General features: G+C 36.2%; 1 protein-coding gene across 2 annotated transcripts in view; it reads left to right on the forward strand.

The window, feature by feature from the left end:
- LOC132303414 (truncated transcription factor CAULIFLOWER A-like) overlaps positions 1-15,595 on the forward strand; it is a 45,924-nt gene that overhangs the window by 1,066 nt on the left and 29,263 nt on the right. Inside the window, exons 2-5 of one of the 2 annotated variants that reach the window (XM_059800652.1) lie at positions 9,800-9,878; positions 12,286-12,335; positions 12,408-12,507; positions 13,575-13,616. In XM_059800652.1, the coding sequence (XP_059656635.1) occupies positions 9,800-9,878; positions 12,286-12,335; positions 12,408-12,507; positions 13,575-13,616 (271 nt within the window). The remainder of the gene's footprint in view (positions 1-9,799; positions 9,879-12,285; positions 12,336-12,407; positions 12,508-13,574; positions 13,617-15,595) is intronic. The other variant, XM_059800653.1, reaches the window with a different exon arrangement.

Here is a 15,595-nt window from a genome sequence, read left to right on the forward strand (position 1 = left end):
ATGAAGCAATCCTTTACAAGCTTGTTTGAGTTTGGAAATTATTTGTACTTCACTCATTTAGACAAGGTTGGAGGCTTGATGACTCCAACCTGGCTCTATGGTGGGTTTTAAAAGTAAGAGAGAGAATATCAAACCACGTCTTTTGTCTCTCTCAAATTTATTTGAATCCATGGGTACGAGGGTTTCATCCAAGAAGAGGAAGGGCAAAGTAATTGTATGTAAAATGTTTTCATTAAAGAGAAAGAAGGGCGAAGAAATTGTGGTGAAGAGGGTTTATTCCCTATTTTCTCCTTTCTCTTTTTTTCTAGGGTTTATTCCCTATTTTCTCCTTTCTCTTTTTTCTTTCTATTTTTCCTCTCTCTAAAATTCCAAAAGAAATTAGGGAAAGAATTCAAATTTTGTTCATTACACCAGGGTACAAGTAAGTTCACTTTTGTTTTAGTTGTGTTATGGTCTGATAGCATATAAGGGCACGGTTTAATCAACTTAAGTTATTAAATGGAAGAAAGAATATCTTTCGTGTAAGGGTCACTTTAATTAAGAGCACGGTCGTGCCATCCTACTTATTTCCTCTCGCTTTTTTAGATTTCCTCTTCTGTGTGATTGAGAGGATTAAGAGGTTGCAACAGAACTTTCTATGGGGAGGGAAGGGGGAGGAATTCAAGTTTCATTTGGTCAATTGGGCGCAGGTGTGCAGCCCGATCTATTTAGGTGGGTTGGGTATTAGAAGACCGGCGCCTTTCAAGAAAGCCCTTTTGGGGATGTGGTTATTGAGGTTTGGGGTGGTGAGTCACAGACTGTGGAGGAAGGTGATTACGAGTAGATTTGGGGAGGATAAAGCTGGCTGGTGGTCTCTTGAGGTGAGAACTCTAGGTGGAGTTGGGGTTTGGAAATTCATCTAGAAGGATTGGGCTAAATTTTCTAAACACATCAGATTTCGAGTTAGGGATGGCAGCACAATTTTTTTTTTTGGGAGGATGTTTGGTGTGGTGATCGTTCTCTTGCCCTCTCTTTCTCCAGACTCTTCAAGATTGCTACAAACAGACACGCGTTGGTGTTTGACTGTTATTGCCTTGATTATGGGAGAACGTTTGGGATTTTCATTTTCTAAGGAGCTTTCAAGATTGGAAGATTGAGGACGTCATTGGTTTTTTGGAGATGCTGAATCAATAGGCGATTATGGATGGTGTTCCTGTTCTATGGTGCGGGTTCCTTCTTCCCAGGGTCGCTTTGAGGTTCAGTCGTTCTATAGGTGTCTTACGAATTCTCCAGTGGTTTTGTTCCCATGGAAGGCTATTTGGCGTTCTAAGGCCCTTCTTGAAGTAGCTTTCTTTGCACGGACATCTGTTTATTGCTTGAAAGAAATAGGAGATTCTTTAAAGTAAAGGAGGTCCCTATTGGTGCGCTGTAGTTCTCCATTATTAGCACTCTTTTTTGTTGGGTTTTAGGGAGAAATTGTAAATCCATAGATAAGATAATTGAGTTTTTGGACTCTTTGAGAGTTTAAAGGTCCTATTTGGCCTTGTGTAACTTTTGAGGGATATGTACCCCTTTTGAGCGCTTACTAGAATTTTACTTATTAAAAAAAAAAAAAAGGTATGCTTACGAGAGGTAAAGATGAGAATTATGCTATGAGGAAGTGGATAGTTGATATAGTTTGACTTATAGATTCCTAAAAAAGTTAGAGAAAGGTGAATAGATTCATTTTGTATATTTATTGATTGATTAAAAATTTACATTTAGTTAATACTATGATCCAAATTGATCACACCACAATCCAATCAAACACAACAATAAAGCAAGGAACGTTCACATTATGGTTTTTATGTGGGTAAGTCACTTGGCTTTGGTGCCTCAAGAAGTATCTAGTTTAAGGTTTGACTCCTTTTGAGTAAAAACAATTCCTTGGAGGGGGTGTGTGTGAGTACCAACTAGGAAAAAAAAACATTAGCAAGGCAAAATTATGGGAATGTACTATGTTAAAGATAACATATACGAACTTTAATTCAAACTTATTCCCAAATGAATATTGCAAAGACGTACTCATACGAATGTTCGATTTCCAACTTAAATTCTTACGAGCCTAGTTGTTGTAGAATCAACCATTAAGTTTGGGTCAAGGAAGCTCAAGGTGATACAACATGCTAGGCTTAATAAGAAGGCCCAATTCTAAATCCGAATGGGGTGGGTTGACCTCAAAAAAATAATGAATGGAATATCCAGTCGACTAATGGTTTGCAAAGACATGATAATGTTTCTAAGGCATGGTTAAGTCCAAAATAGAATTAAAAAATAGTCCAAACAAAGGAGATGGACATGGGCTGAAAATCAAAAGTGGTGTGCTGGGAGTAGATTTAAAAATTAGTCCAAGCAGAGGAGATGGACATTTGATAGTTTATCGTTATGCCATCGGTTAAATTGCTTACGTCAAGATATTACTACGATCTTGGAAATTGATAGATGATTATTGTAGACTAGCTAAGTGAACGTTTGTTGATGAACACTTTATTGAAAGCATGCTCCAATAGGAATATCTTAATGATACTTGATAGGTGAACACTAGTAAAGAATTTATGAAAAGCATGCTCCCTTAGGAATGCTTTGATATTACATGCTTATGTGTCGCATGAATTGCATGACCTCAGGGTGGGTAGGTTGAACATCATCTATTGGCTTTATTTGCTCACCCCTTAATATTTTCAGGGAAAGACCTTCCAGACATAGTATAGGCCACTCTAGGCTTTTGAAGGAATTTTGGGAGTTTCGACTTGTTTTGATGCTACTTGACTAGCCATCTTGATGCACATGATTATTTCAGACTTATTTGTAATCGGATATGTTAAACTTGTATTTGATAATTTCTGGCTCGGTTTGTAATGAGGCTGATATGGCCATAAATTATATTTAGGGCATAAAAGTGATATGGATGTCTTATTGCTTATTGTTGATTGTTGCATGCCGTTGTGAAGATGATTCTGGTAAGGGAGGTTGAGTGCGATGGCAACGAGAATAGACCTGCAAAGGTGGAGGGGAACTATGCTTGGGTGGAGAAGGAGATTCCAGGACAATGTGATCTTCAAAGATAGGAACATGACGGATAATAGGAAAGATCTCCTTCTCCAAAACACAAGAGAGAGAATACCGTACCATATAATTAGTACCATAAAAAGGAACAGTTTTATGAAATGTCACATCAAGAGAATGGTACATGTGTTTGGCCACAGGATCATCATAATGATAGCCCTTTGACATATCAGAATACCCCAAGAAAACACACCCAAGAGATTTATCATCAAGTTTATGATGTGGAGGACTACAGTTATGAACAAAACAAGTACAGCTGAAAACACGAGGCAAAAGATGAAACAACATATAATCAGGCTGTAGAAACAGAAGTGGGGCCTTACCACCTAAAACTCGACTAGGAGTACGATTAATCAGATGAGCAGTTGTAAGAACAACTATATTCCAATAGAATTTAGGCACATGCATACCACTCAAAAGACATCCACCTAGACATAAGATGACAGTTTTTACGTTCAGCCACGCCATTTTGTTAAGGAGTGTAGGGGCAAGTGAGTTGATGTAAAATCCCCTTTTTATTAAGTTCAGACCGGAACTCATTAGAAACATATTTACGCCCATTATCAGAACGAATATTATGAACAACAGTGATATACTAGGTTTTGATCATTTGGAGGAATTGGGTAAATAATGGAAGCAATTTTTCAATAAATAAACCAAAGTACAACGAGAATAATCATCAATAAATGTCACATAATATCGATACCCAGTGAAAGCAGTAACTAGGGAAGGGCCCCAAACATCAAAATGGATAAGATCAAACATACTAGGAGTGCGACTCATATGAGAAATATAGCTAGCTCTAGTATGTTTAGAAAGCTCACAAACTTCACATTGAAACTTATGGTCTTTACATGCTTTATTTAACAAAGGAAACAATAAACATAGCTACTGAAAGTTTACATGCCCCAAACGGGCATGCCATCAACTTAAAGTGCAAAAAGAAACATCTTAAATACTAGAAGAAGTTAGGACAGAAGCTTGAAGACCTGTTCTTGGTGGTTCCCCAAAGTAGTAAAGCCCGTCACGCTCATAACCCCTGCCAAAAATCCTATTCGAACGAAGGTCCTCCAAAAGAGAGTGGTCTGGTAAAAATATAAATCACATTGGAAATATTTTGCAAGCCAGCTAACAGATAAAAGGTTAAAGGCAAATCTAGGTATATGAAGGACAGATGAAAGAGTAATATTAGGAGAAAGACAAAAATACCCTTACTGTGAATGTAAGATGTAGAGCCATCCGCATGACACACAGATTGGGTAATAGGTATGTTATTGGAAGAAAAAACTGATAACTTACCTGTCATGTGATTATTGGCCCAGAATCCAGAACCCAAGTAGGCTACTTTGCCTTAACATGAAATGTAGTAGGAGTACCTGTAGCAATAGTGGCAATGGAAGTAGTTAGAGGAGCACCAATTCAGGAAGTAAGGGAGCCAAGCTGGTCCTAGATTTGCCCAATCTGAGACTGAACCTGGCTCAATCTAGGAAATACAGTAGGTCCACCAGTAGTAGGAGCAGTCTCTACAACAGAAATAGTACGAGAAGAACCAGTTCTAGATGAATGGTTTTTAATAAATTTCTGCTTCAGTTCATGATAAAGTTTGAAACAACGAGCCTTAACATGTCCAACGCCTCCGGTGACAAACAATCTGACCTCCAGTAATGCGTGATCTAGAGTTGGCTACAAAAGCTATACTATCCCCAGCAAGCTCAGACACTGATGGAGGAACAAGTAAGGGTTAAAGTAAATGATGTATGCGTTCTTCACCATCAACAATAGCAAAAGCTTCCAATAGGGATGGTTGGTGATGCATTCAAGATCTGAGATTTAAGTGGTTCAAATTCTGGGTGTAATTCTATAAAAACTTATAGGTATGCTGGCAGTTAAGACGTTTGACAAGAAGAGGCCTCACGAGGAAATTCACTCAGAGGCTCATATTGAGCTAGTTCCTCCCAACGAGATCTCAAATACCTAAAGTAATCAATCACAGACAAATTCAGGCCTTCCTGCGAGGCCTTAGCAATATCTTAGTATAACTCAAAAATACGAGCATCATTCTTAGAATGAGCATATATTTGATTCAAAGTAATCCACAAGTCGTCAATAGAGTTATAAAACATGAATATATTATAAGTTCGTTCCTTTATACGATTAAACATCCATCCTAAAATGGTGCAATTGTCCATATCCCACTGAGCATATTTAGGATCTTTAATATCTTACCTCTTTTCAGTACCCAAAAGCCACCCTGATTTGCCTTTTCCACCAACATAAAGGCGGAGGGAACGAGAACAGGATGTAAAATTATAGCCATTCAACAACACACTAGTAACTCGTTGAGTCGGTATGTGTTGTGCAAAAGAGAGTGTTTATTTATTATTACTTGAATCAACCATAATATTAAATAAAATAATTCAACAGATCACCAATAATCTCAAATAAAGGAGGAATAAACCTGATTTTGATTAAACCAAAAAGCCAGAGACATAGGGGGTCGATTGAAAAATGCTGCTGAATATCCCGGGCCGTAGCCCCAAAAGATTGCAAACACACCTTCTGACCCTTAGTGCATGGAAAACGCTAAAGGAATTTCCCTATAGGGGTCGAACCTAGAGGAGATTAGCTCCGCCCAGGACTGTTGCAACAATGGCCTAAAGAAGAGAGAGTCCGCAATGAAAAGAAAGAAAGAGGGAAGGGGCTCTGATGAGATAGAGGAAAAGAGTTGATGAAAGAGATAGAGGGAGGAGACGCAGTGTAGGTTTGAGGCTTTGATACCAAAAAATAATTTGGTAAAATTTGCTTATTCAATTTGAGAGTCTGACTATCATTATATACATTGGGAAAATTACAAATATGGAAAGAGAACCAAAAAAAAAAAAAAATTCCCTAAACAAAAGCCTAAATATATGCCTAAATTGAAAAACCAATAAATTTTGCCTAATCACCGAGTCAACATAAAGATGTGATTTTCAACAATAGAAGTAAAGTGTCCTCTTTCTATAAATGTTGTTTTTTTTCCACCCTGCAAGTCTTCTCTTAAAACGCTCCTGGATCCCAAGTATTCATGTATCTCGATGTTGTTTCCAATGTATATGCCCAAATATGTCATTGGGAAGGAACCTACACTACATTATATACATAAGGAAAATTACAAATGTGGAAAAAGAACCAAAAAAACAAATCCCTAGACAAAAGCCTAAATATACGTCTAAAATGAAAACCCAATAAATCTGGCACAATCACATAGTCAACCCAAAGATATGATTTTCAAAAATAAAAGTAAAATGCTCCTCTTTCTATAAATGTTGTTTTTTTTCCACCCTGCAAGTCTTCTCTCAAAACTCTCTAGAACTGGATCCCAAGTATCCATGTGTCTCGATGTTGTTCCAACGTATATGCCCAAATATGTCATTGGGAAAGAACCTACACTACATCACAGAATGTCGTCTAGGCTTCTATCGCACCAACCTCCCCCACAAAAATTGTGTTTCTCATCCCGAGATTGATGCGAACACCAGATACTGCCTAAAAGCAAACTAGAACACATATCAAATATCTCAACTGGTCCTCCCTCGCAAAACACAATCGTGTCATCCGCAAAGAGAAGGTGCAACACTTTCAATTGATTTGCAGATTTTTTTCCCACCTTAAAGCCCCTAATATATCCTAACTCTACCGCCCTCCTCACCAATGCACTAAAAGCCTCCATCACTGTAGTAAAAAGAAATAGAGAAAATGGTCTCCCTGCCTCAAATCCTTTGAACTAGAGAAAAATCCAGTTGGAGAAATTGTCTCTCTTCCTGAGATTGATGTGGAGACCGGATACTGCCTAAAAGCGGACTAGAACACATCTCAAATATATCAAGTGGTCCTTTGTCGCCTAGCAAAACACAATCGTCTGCAAAGAGAAGGTGTGACACTTTCAATTGATATGCAGAATTTTTGCCCACCTTAAAGCCCCTAATATATCTTAACTCTACCGCCCTCCTCACCAACACACTAAAAGCCTCCATCACTGTAATAAAAAGAAATAGATAAAATGGTTTTCTTGCCTCAAATCCTTTGAACTAGAGAAAAATCTGTTGGAGATTTGTTCACAAAGATTGAGATCAATCTCACCCCAAAATTACATCCTCTCCATCACACATGGTCGTACGCATTCCAAACATCCAACTTACAAACCACTCCTGGCACCTTGCTCTTGATCCTTGCCTCCAAACACTCGGATTCAATCAGAACCGAGTCTATAATCTGCCTCCCTCCCGTAGAAGCATTTTGAAATTAGCTCATCCATGGCCTCCCTCAAATGCAAGGCCACGACTTTGACTATTAGCTTATACATTCAACCTACTAAGCTAATAGGCTTAAGGTCCTTTACATCAGTGACTCCACCCTTCTTCGAAATAAGAGCAATTATCGTAGCATCAATACTCTTCTCAAATTGTTCGTATCTTATAAGAACTAAATGGCATCTATCACGTCTCTATTCACCATATCCCAACTCTTCTTAAGAAAGCCCAAAGTGTAACTGTTGGGTAGCGAAAACGTGCAAACTTGTAGATCCCAATGAACACTAACAAATCAATCACACAAACACAAGATATAACATTGTTCAGGCAAAACCGGCTTACATCCATGGATGAGAAGAGATTCCACTATGATTCATAGAGATATTACAAAACTATACAAGAAAAAAAGTCAGGAAAAAAATGATATAACAACACTAGAGTACCAACACCGTTACATGCCTCTTGACCATGTACCATTCCACAAGCCTATCTCCTTGGTATTTTTCCTACTCTATCAACACATAAACTACCTCTACCCATCAACTTCCTCATTAAACTACATCTCTCAATCTCATAAGTCGCAACCCATAACCTAGGTGTATTATAGAGTTCCAAACCTAATTCCTTGTTGGACAAGGATTACATTTTTTTAGAGCTCAAGACTTACTTAACAAGAAATTTCCTAAAAAAATACAATTCTAAAATAGGAACCTAATTAGAATAGGAAACTGAGAGACAATTCCCAACAGTAACCATTGGGACCAGGGGCTTATCCCCCTCACAACTCCAAAGCACTCAGGCTACCTTATCCTCCTCAGAGGGCCCCTCCAACTGACCTATATCCTGAGATGCAAGAATGCTTTTAGGCTAATCCCCTCATTCCTGACATCTAACAAATCTTCGCTTCCACTTTCTTTGGCTAATATGAGAAATCCCTCGTGCGTGCTCGCGTGATTGGCTCTAGCTGTTGAACATGATTGAAAAAATAGGACAAGGGCATCTTTGGGGTTGGAAGCAGTCTCACAAGAAGTCTCATATTCAGTTTTGAATTTCCAGTCCTTAGTAAGGGGCTATGCCAACCAAACCCTAGGATATGGCAAGAAGCAAACTCCAAACCATCCAACAAAGGCCGCCAATTGGAACTCTCCATATACAGTGATGACTGGAAGAGTGGCAGGCCGGAGATATGAAAGATAAGGATTTTAATGATTAATTTATCTGCTTTTCCTTTGTTTTAAACTACATCTGTGTATGGAATGGTATCTCTATTTTGGTACATGTCACAATATTGCCTGTCTTGAGATCTCCCTGTTGTTGCTACAAACATCTTACACAAACATGAAGGGAAAAAAAAACCCTTGAATCTTTGCTTTCGAGGCCTGTAGAGGAAAATTTTAGTCGTCGAGTGGAAAAGTAGAGAGGAAATAGTAAGGTAGTGACATCTTCAGGATGGCAAAGAAGAGAGATCACTAATAAGGATGTTGTTAACTGATTCTCTCTTTTCTCTTTGTTTTATACCATTTTGTGTATTGGATCGTGTATTCTATCTATTATATCCTTAGCATTGTTATCTTATATTATTTCTGAACTTTAATAAATTTGAAGGACTACTGTGATGTAGACCCATGTTTAAGAGTTGCTTCATTTATCACCAAGACCATCTACGACCAGAACTACGGAACTATGTTTACTAATGATTGTCAACTAGGCTTAATATCTTCACATTTTAGGTGTTGATCATAAATCTTGGATGACCTTTTTAAAGAAATTACAATTGTCTTATTATAGAAAAAAATAAAGAAGAAAAAGAGAAGGCTGCATAAAATGAAATACAAATACATTGACATTTAAGACAATTTTTTTTTTGTCATTGCAGTTAAATGTGATTCCGCTAGACAGTACTTGATTTTATTCAATCAGCATAATCAAATTAAAATCTGCGGTATAATAGTAGTTATGGTGGCGATTAATCTAGATTGAATTCTAAGCCACAAAAGACTTTTGTTGCTCTACTCTAAAGCACTTCTTTATAAGCATTGCTTGAACATCCAATACAACATAATATTTTAGCATAGTTGGTTAAAAAGGAAAAAAAGAAACAAAGTGGATTTAATTAGTAAAGACAGCAGCAGATACAAATTTGACACAGCTACTTTCCGGAAAATAATAATAATAACAAATTTGACATAGCTGTTGATAGCACCTTGACAACCTCAGTTTGCAAGGTATGCCCTCTCCAGGCTGACTGCTAAATGGTCAAGTGCATTTAGCCTTTCTTTTCATCGAACTACTGAACTTCCTATGTCTCACTATCAAAAGAATAACTTTATTGTATTTTACTTACTTTTATCTGTACTATTCTTGCAATTTTCATATTATCTGTAAACTTTGGAAGAGTTTCAAATAGTTACTTTATGATGCAGTTTGGACAAGATTATTCAGCGTTATCACAGCCACTTTGGTGAAGATGAAAAGGTCTCCAGATCTGTAAATGAAGCAGAGGTAATTGTATCACCTATTAACTTTTAAAACCGTTAAAGTAACTAGTTCTTACCAGTTCGGCTCTACCAGAAAATGTACGAATTTTGTTAAAGAATTCTTATACTTCAGACTACTGGAATCAAGAAACTTAAATTGCTGCTTTGACATGTTCTATAGTACCGTTTGAACTGATTTTTATTGTTATTAAGTGCTCAAGGACCAGTAAGACTTCAAAGTTCTCTGATGTTTAAGGGCAAGGGCCAGCGTAAGATGTGACTTGAGCGAAGTAAAGCTATTGTTATAGTATATGTTTATACTAATATGCTTGTAGTTGAAATAATTCTAAATATGAAACATAAATTTAATCACAAATCGAAAAACACGGTTCAATTTCTGCCATATCAATTAAGAGAGTTACTTAAATAAATGAAAATATATTATCCTAGCTCATTTGGCTTTCACCAAATGAAATACATAGTTTAATATGCTAAACAACAAAGTTTATGGGCCTTTCTGATTGATTTTTATTTTATTTTATTTTATTTTTTTATTTGTTTATTTTTTTTTGTCTTGGCCCCAATTCAATACTAAACAAGTCCGAACTAATTAAATACTTGTGTCAGAAATTCTTTGAATTGATTTGCCATTTCCATAATGGATACAATTGACAATCCTACTCAACTCAATTTATCATTCTCTAAATTATTTGGGATCGCCAATAATATATTTTCTGATAATAAAATCTTTGTAAAATCATATAATCGTAATAAATTTATAAGCAAATTTAGTAAGTAAAGGACTACACATGTGATTCACTACATACCTGGAATTCATGTAGGCAAGTGTAAGCCCATGAATCCTAAATACCTAGTGTCCGATGTGATTAGACAATACAATTGATCGCACAAGACCATAACATGTATAGAGCACGTCAACCATTCAGGTTTAACACACACACACAAAAGAAAGGAAAAAAATGGAAACAAAAATAAAAAAGCATATGACTGGGTGATTAAAAAAATGCACTATTTTCTTGAGTTTGGAGCCTACTATAAAGTTCATGTTGGGGGCTTCATGTGCACCTGACTGAAAGGACCGCAAGGAGGCCTGTATCAAATTCCTTTGGAATTTAGACTACCAATGTAAAACAGTCGATTAAATTCTGTTAATTTGATTGGTTTGCCTAATTTCCATAAAGAAATAAAATACCTAGAGTGTATTCATTACATACTAAAACTATATACATTTAACAATGAAATAAAACTACTCAAACTTGTGGGTTTAATAATGTTTCTTCGTATTATAATTTGAAAAGGGATTAAAACTTTATACTTCTTATTATTATGTTTATAAATTTAACTTAATATCAGTTATTATAATTTTAATTCAAACTTTTAAAGCAAATGTGTCACAAATTAGGTTGGTGACTACCTATAACATTATGCCATCAAGAAAAAAATCCTGCAATTGCAATCTTAATCTTATTTTACATTAACAATGTGTAGTCATAAGACTCATAACAAATATAAAAGTTATAATTTCTTCTTGTATTTAGGGTTACTCATGTTGCATTGGTTAGTAAAGTCTTTACCCAAATCCCACGAAAAATAAATTTGGGCTCTAAGATTTAAACCCAATCCAAATCTCATGATCACAATTACCTTGCAGATGCTTGGAAAATTCTTGGGCGGTACTTGGGTCGCTCGGGCTAGGCTCACCCATAGTAATGACTGCCAATATTAGAAGTGTTCCTTGAATTTAAATAAAAAAGATAGTTTTAGTGGTAATTAAGGCGTTAATCATAAAGATTTGTCCAAGCTCCCATTTAAATCCATGCTGTATCGAAAAATTATTTCAAAATTCCTTGCTCCTTTTGGCATTGTTAAAGTTCATGCATTGCTCAGAATAGTTTATGATGAATAAAAAGGGAAAACAAAAAAGACTAGCCTAGTGCACGAGGCTCCCACCATTGCGAGGACTGGGGAGGGTTAGACGAATGCAGCCTTATCTTCGCATGCGGAGAGACTGTATCCCATTTCAAAGCCGTGACCTCCAAGTCACAATGGAGCAACGATATTGTTGCGCCAAGGCTCACCCTCAGAATAGCTCAGGATTTCCAGATATATTCCAGTTATTTAAAAGCTTGTTCTTGTTATTTAGCAATATCTGGGATTGTACAGCATACGCAATGAGTATTCTGGTTTTACCTATTGATAAATTATTGGGGGACAAATTGGGAGAAATAAGATATGATTCTAGGCTTTACTGCCTCCACTGTTGCAAACCTTTTGTTGTGCTTTTTTTCTTACTTAAATCATCCCATCTAAAATTCCAGCAACGTATCAACTACAAAGTGATGTATTTTTTTTTTAATTTTTTTTTTTTTTTTTTTTATGTTACTGATGTAACAAAATTCTTTTCCATGTAGAATTGTGCAAGTATCCGGACAAGTGCAGAGCTACTGCAAATAGTCAAAAGGTAACAATTTTACCCTTCTTGTACATGATGTAGTAAATGAAATGTTTGTGCCGATTGATACTAATTTCACAGGCACCTGGATGAACCAAGTGCTGAGCAGTTTAGTGTGACAGACCTCGTGCAATTAGAGGAACAACTTGGTGCTGCTCTAATGCAAATAAGATCTAGAAAGGTCAATGTCTTTCTCTCTCTCTTGATGACCCAGTAGTTGGGATAAGGCTCTATTCGGTTGTAGTTCTAGTTGAAACCGAACTGTTTTTTCTTAGAAATATTTGTACAGGAACAAATGGAAACAGTTAATGGAGTATAGATTCGTAATTTAATGTTTTGAGGATGACTATAAATACCGGAAGATCTGCTGGTGCCACTGTCATTTATATTTTTCAATTTATATCCATAAAAGTGCCTCACTCTGCTGAGATCTGTTAGTGGCACTGTCGTTTATATCTTCTTTCCATTTACATCCATACAAGTGCCTCACTCTGCTCCCCAGACCATCTCTATTTAGACTTGGAATATTAGACTTGAATTCTATCCATCACTTTGGATTGAGCTAAAGTAGCTAATTCGGAGCTCTATGCCCATTATGTTCCCATGGTATTCTTTATGTGCTCAAGGATGGACCATAAAGTTTGACACCATTTATGTTTATAACAATGTAAAGTTTGACACCATTTATGTTTATAACAATGAAAATGTGATTTATTTGAATTTTTACAATGAAGCAACACCTGATTTGGGTATAGATGATAAAATATTTAATTCCTACCAAATTTGCAAAGGATTTACATGTCCATCTACTATAATATCATGGAACTCTTTTTGTGTTCTCATAACTATTCTCATGATGATACTCTGAAATCTTCTTGTAAGAGACCTATTCATGTAGTACTTTCTTTTTTTTTCTTCCTAAATTATTAATTTAGTACTTTCATTCATAGAAACCTATTATTTCCTAGAACTGACATGAGAACATAAACTCAGTAAGAGGCCATTACCAAGTGTCGATCCTACCTATGCAACCTTTAGTATTCTTTTGCACAAAGTGACTGTTCTCAAACTCGGATTGAATTCTCAAGCTTGGCATCTAAGACTTTTTTTTTTTTTTTGATAAGTAGCATCTAAGACTTCTATAATTGCATCAAGTAGTGGATCCTGTCATTAGTCACTACTCTTACCATTTCACATCAATTCACCTGCTCCATTCTATTGTTCTCATTCAGTTTTTGATTTATGCAGACACAGTTAATGAGGGAGTCCGTATTGGTCTTCCATGAAAAGGTACGTGACTGTTTTAGTTTGTTGTGGAAATATTTTGTAGAGATTCTTCTTCTATAGCAGTCACTAGATCTAAATCCTAAAGGAAGAGTTGTATTATGTGGAACCTCAACGCAGTCATGGATTTATACATATACGATAACTTGTGGTAAAAAAAAAAAATTTGGATAATGAATTAGATGTGAAAATAGAGTTACGCGGGGTGTGGAAACAGTTAATTGATTTTAATTGTGATTCACTCCTTTAATGACCTAGATCTGATTATTAGGTCAACTTGCTTAATTTATGATTGATTAAATTGTATGATCAATTAGAGAGATTGCACCAGGATTTTTAGCGAGAAAACCCCAGTTGATAAAATACGTCAACTGTTTGCATGAGAAAAATCTCGTGGACTATTCAGTCCAAAGTAAACCAATCCACTATGTTTGAAACAAAGTACACCGAACTTTGACTCTGGTTCACACCCTATTGTTCTACCAAACACCAATTGCTGACAATCCTCTGGCTTTGCGACTCCCCGTCCAACAGCAACTTGATCTCAGGCTTATGCTTGATATTTGTAGAAGAGTAGCAGGTAGATCAAACAACACTCCTCGAATGCTCAAATCCTTTCAAAGAGTGATCGTTTTTACTTCTGTTCTTCAAGATCTGAACTTGATGTAGAAGAATTAAATCCTACTCTTCATACGGAATATCTGAATCTTCAATATAGCTCCAATTCCGATTAGATAGAGAACATTACTAAATCACTCATGAATATATGTGTATGCTCTCATAAATTCAAAACAATCAGATTTGATTTTCTGAATTTTCTCTCTCTAAAAGGCTTTCTTAAAATATATAATTGATGATCCCTAAAGCCATGAATGAACCAATGTGTATGACAAGGGTTATATAGAGTTTAGAAAGTCCTAATCCCTCAGGAAATATAATAAATTTCGTGCATAGGACTTGGAAAGAAGTCTGGTACAAAAAGGAATCAAACAGAGCAAGAAAGGTAAGTTTCCATAACCTTTCAGAAGTCTTGAATCGGTTTAAGAAAGTGGGAACCGATTCAAGAAGGCCAGACACAATTTCAAAGGCTCTTTTTGACTCTTGAACCTGTTCAGTACTTTTGGGAATTGGTTCAAGATGGCCAGTCTTGAATTTTTCAACTCTGCTGATCTTGAACCTGTTCAGTACTTTTAGGAACCAGTTCAAAATGTACAGAACGTAAAATCTTCCTCAAAAACTTTCAAAACTCGCCCAATGTGTTCTCACTACCTCTCAATCTTCCTAAAGCATTGTTCTCATCATCTCGGAGTGTAGTATATTATGAACACTTGAACTTCTTCAAATCCTTATCCGATCTTCAATCTTTAAAATTGTGAACCGAAAAATTACAACTCGATCGGACTTGTTTTGACAATGAAATTAGCCAATTATAAAAATATATCTCACAATCTCCCCCTTTGGCAATTTCGTGACAAAACCCTAAAAATAATTCCGCAATCTACGCAAGCAGGAAAGTAAATTACAATGATTGTTAAAGGATATAAAACGCGGAAATTTTTTGCAGAAATTTTCTTTAACCTTATGAATCTTCAACACGTGTAGCAACCTGTAATTTACACATTAGCTCAACACAGCTACCCGTGAAGCTTAATTAAGAAAATAAACACAAACATAAAATAACACATTTTAATGCCTGAATATCAACGCAATATGTAAACACATGCAATGATTAATGGTTCTCCCCCTCAACGCAAAAGGTTCTCCCCCTTAATGCAAAAGAATCTCTCCCCTTGAATGATAAGACTCTAAACCTCTCTCCCCCTTTTTGTCACAAATTAACAAAGGTCTCAAGGAAGAAATATCCTAGAAGTAGGAAGCAACCAACCATATAAATCTTGTAAATGGAAACCAATGAGAATGTAGACTCCACAAGATTATATGTATCAACAGAAATAACTAAGATCAATTCTTTTAAGTTCCACAAA

Source organism: Cornus florida, unplaced genomic scaffold (genome assembly GCF_030987335.1).
Source record: "Cornus florida cultivar Cherokee Brave unplaced genomic scaffold, ASM3098733v1 CherokeeBrave_3.0.0_Hap2_Chr04, whole genome shotgun sequence".
In the NCBI taxonomy this organism is placed as follows: domain Eukaryota; kingdom Viridiplantae; phylum Streptophyta; class Magnoliopsida; order Cornales; family Cornaceae; genus Cornus; species Cornus florida.